This window comes from Anarrhichthys ocellatus, unplaced genomic scaffold (assembly GCF_004355925.1).
Source record: "Anarrhichthys ocellatus isolate YVR2014 unplaced genomic scaffold, GSC_Weel_1.0 scaffold30, whole genome shotgun sequence".
Taxonomy (NCBI): Eukaryota; Metazoa; Chordata; class Actinopteri; order Perciformes; family Anarhichadidae; genus Anarrhichthys; species Anarrhichthys ocellatus.
Window position 1 is genome coordinate 3046831 of NW_022280060.1, and position 2050 is coordinate 3048880.

The window sequence follows — 2050 nt, forward strand, 5'->3', positions numbered from 1 at the left end:
TCTCTCTCTCTCTCTCTCTCTCTCTCTCTCACACACACACACTCACAGTGTTTAGTGTTCCCCCTAATCAGTGCCCCCCACAATGGCCCATGAAGTACTTCTGATAATCCTACTGAATTCCATACTCATTCTCTCCTGGTGTCTAAAAATACAGCTGTTATCAGTGAGAACACACAGACGCCTCGGACCATGGGCCTAATAAGTTTGTGTGTGTTTAATCTCCCATATGTGTGTCCGCCTCTATCCATTTGCATGCTTCTCATGTGCGTGTGTTGTCTCCTGTGTTGGATACACCTGTTAAAAAGGCTTTATGACACACAGAGGCTCCATAAACTCTCTTCCAACTGGTCCCGAAGGGAGCTGGACTCGCGTTTTCCTCTCAAGAGACCTGATTCTGGGTGGTCTCATCACCTCAAGTAGCCAAAACCACCATGAGGGGATTTGATGAGCTTTCTATCAGCCTCACTGTAAACAGCATTAATATTGACTTATTTGTGTTACATTCAGTTCCTACTGATCTCTGTCAGTATCTGTTTGTGGTGTTTGGGTGGTGACTCTTGAGTTTTCTTTTACCCATAAGCAACTGCACAGAAATCTACCCTGGTGATCAAAATAATGTGTTTATATTTTGGGATGCCTGGATGTGTTCTTCATATTAGGTTATACATTTTAGTTGGAAATGAAGTACATGATTACATAAAATGGAGACTCCATGGCTTTCGAAAGCCTATGAAAGTGCTGCCTGGCCTTTTAGGGAGGTATTTGTGCTTCCCACAGCCTAATGTCACAACAAGATGTTGAATTTAACATCCAGTGTCTGAGCAATGGCAAAAAAATATATATTTTGAAATATTTTTTAGCTGTGATATGGCGATAGAGCTGTAAATTAGCTTTGAGGAATGTAGTATAGATACATGTGAAATTTGCTTACAGAAAGTTTCATTAAAGGTATGTCTGGTATTATGATTAGTTTAAGAACAGGATAAAGAGGACAGTCTTAAAGGAAAACCTCAAGTAATGCCATATGCCAGGTTTGAAGCACTTTATTTTTATAAATAGGTTTTGCAGCTCATCCACCAAAGGTCAAAGATTAACACTTCCTTCAGGAATAAATTATTCCTTTCTTAATCCATAACTTTAATGTTACTATTGTATTCACTTTTTAAGTGATTGAAAACAGCATCCCTGAATATTTTCTAATTGTGGACATAGTCTTTGTCATGACTACTTTTTATGTCCTCTTTCATTCCCACCTGCTTGCATTTGTCCTCTGCTGCCTTCTTGTCCGTCTCTGCCTGCTCTGCCCGGTCTATGGCGTTCTCCTTGTCCAGTTTCAGCATCTGCATCTTCTTCTTGATGGCCTCCATGGTGGCTGCTTGGTTGGATTTCCCTCTGAGATGGGAAAATTGCAGCTTCAAAAAGCCCTAATCTCCTGTTGTGTTGAGGAGATTCTGTTTTACGTACAGCAGCTGGAGAGAGCTGGAGTCCAACAAGGCTGCAGAGAAAGAGAGAAAGAGAGAGAGAGACAGAAGGGGGGAGAAAGTGGGAAGGAGACAAACAGAGCTGTGATGGAGAGTTGAGCCCTATATGGGTAGTTATTTAAACTGCAAGAGAACCTGCCTCCAGCCTCTGATCACCACCTCCTCCTCCGGCCGTGATCTCACCCCTCCCTCCCTCTTTTCATCCTTTCTCTCCATCGTCTCCATCCATTGCTCCTTCACTCACCACTCTGCTTCCATTCCATGACGATCACTCTCTCAGACACATACCACCCGTCCAAGGTTTTTCTAAGGATTGGTCTGGCTTCTTCACTCACTCTTCCAACGTGGCTGATCTCCTTATTTGGGTTGTTGTGTTTTCAGTGAGAGCCGCAGGTCAGACGGGAGAGAGAGTGCAAGAGAAACGCAGGTCCTATTTCCACATTTAACCTCCTGGATAAAGCTGGCGCACAACATCTCACACTCAGGGCCTTCAACAGTGTATATATTAGAAGATGAGAGAGGGAGAGAGTTAAATGCAAAGTAGACGCTGTCATAATATTTGGGGATTA

The 2050-nt window shown here is 43.0% G+C and overlaps 1 protein-coding gene across 2 annotated transcripts in view; it reads right to left on the reverse strand.

The window, feature by feature from the left end:
- The window catches only part of tpm4a (tropomyosin 4a), a 22312-nt gene extending 20736 nt beyond the window's left edge, over window positions 1-1576 (reverse strand). For both annotated transcript variants that reach the window (XM_031863899.1, XM_031863898.1), the window contains exon 1: window positions 1254-1576. In XM_031863899.1, coding sequence (XP_031719759.1) covers window positions 1254-1367 — 114 coding nt within the window. In that variant the 5' untranslated portion in view covers window positions 1368-1576. The remainder of the gene's footprint in view (window positions 1-1253) is intronic.
- Window positions 1577-2050: the final 474 nt, after the last annotated feature.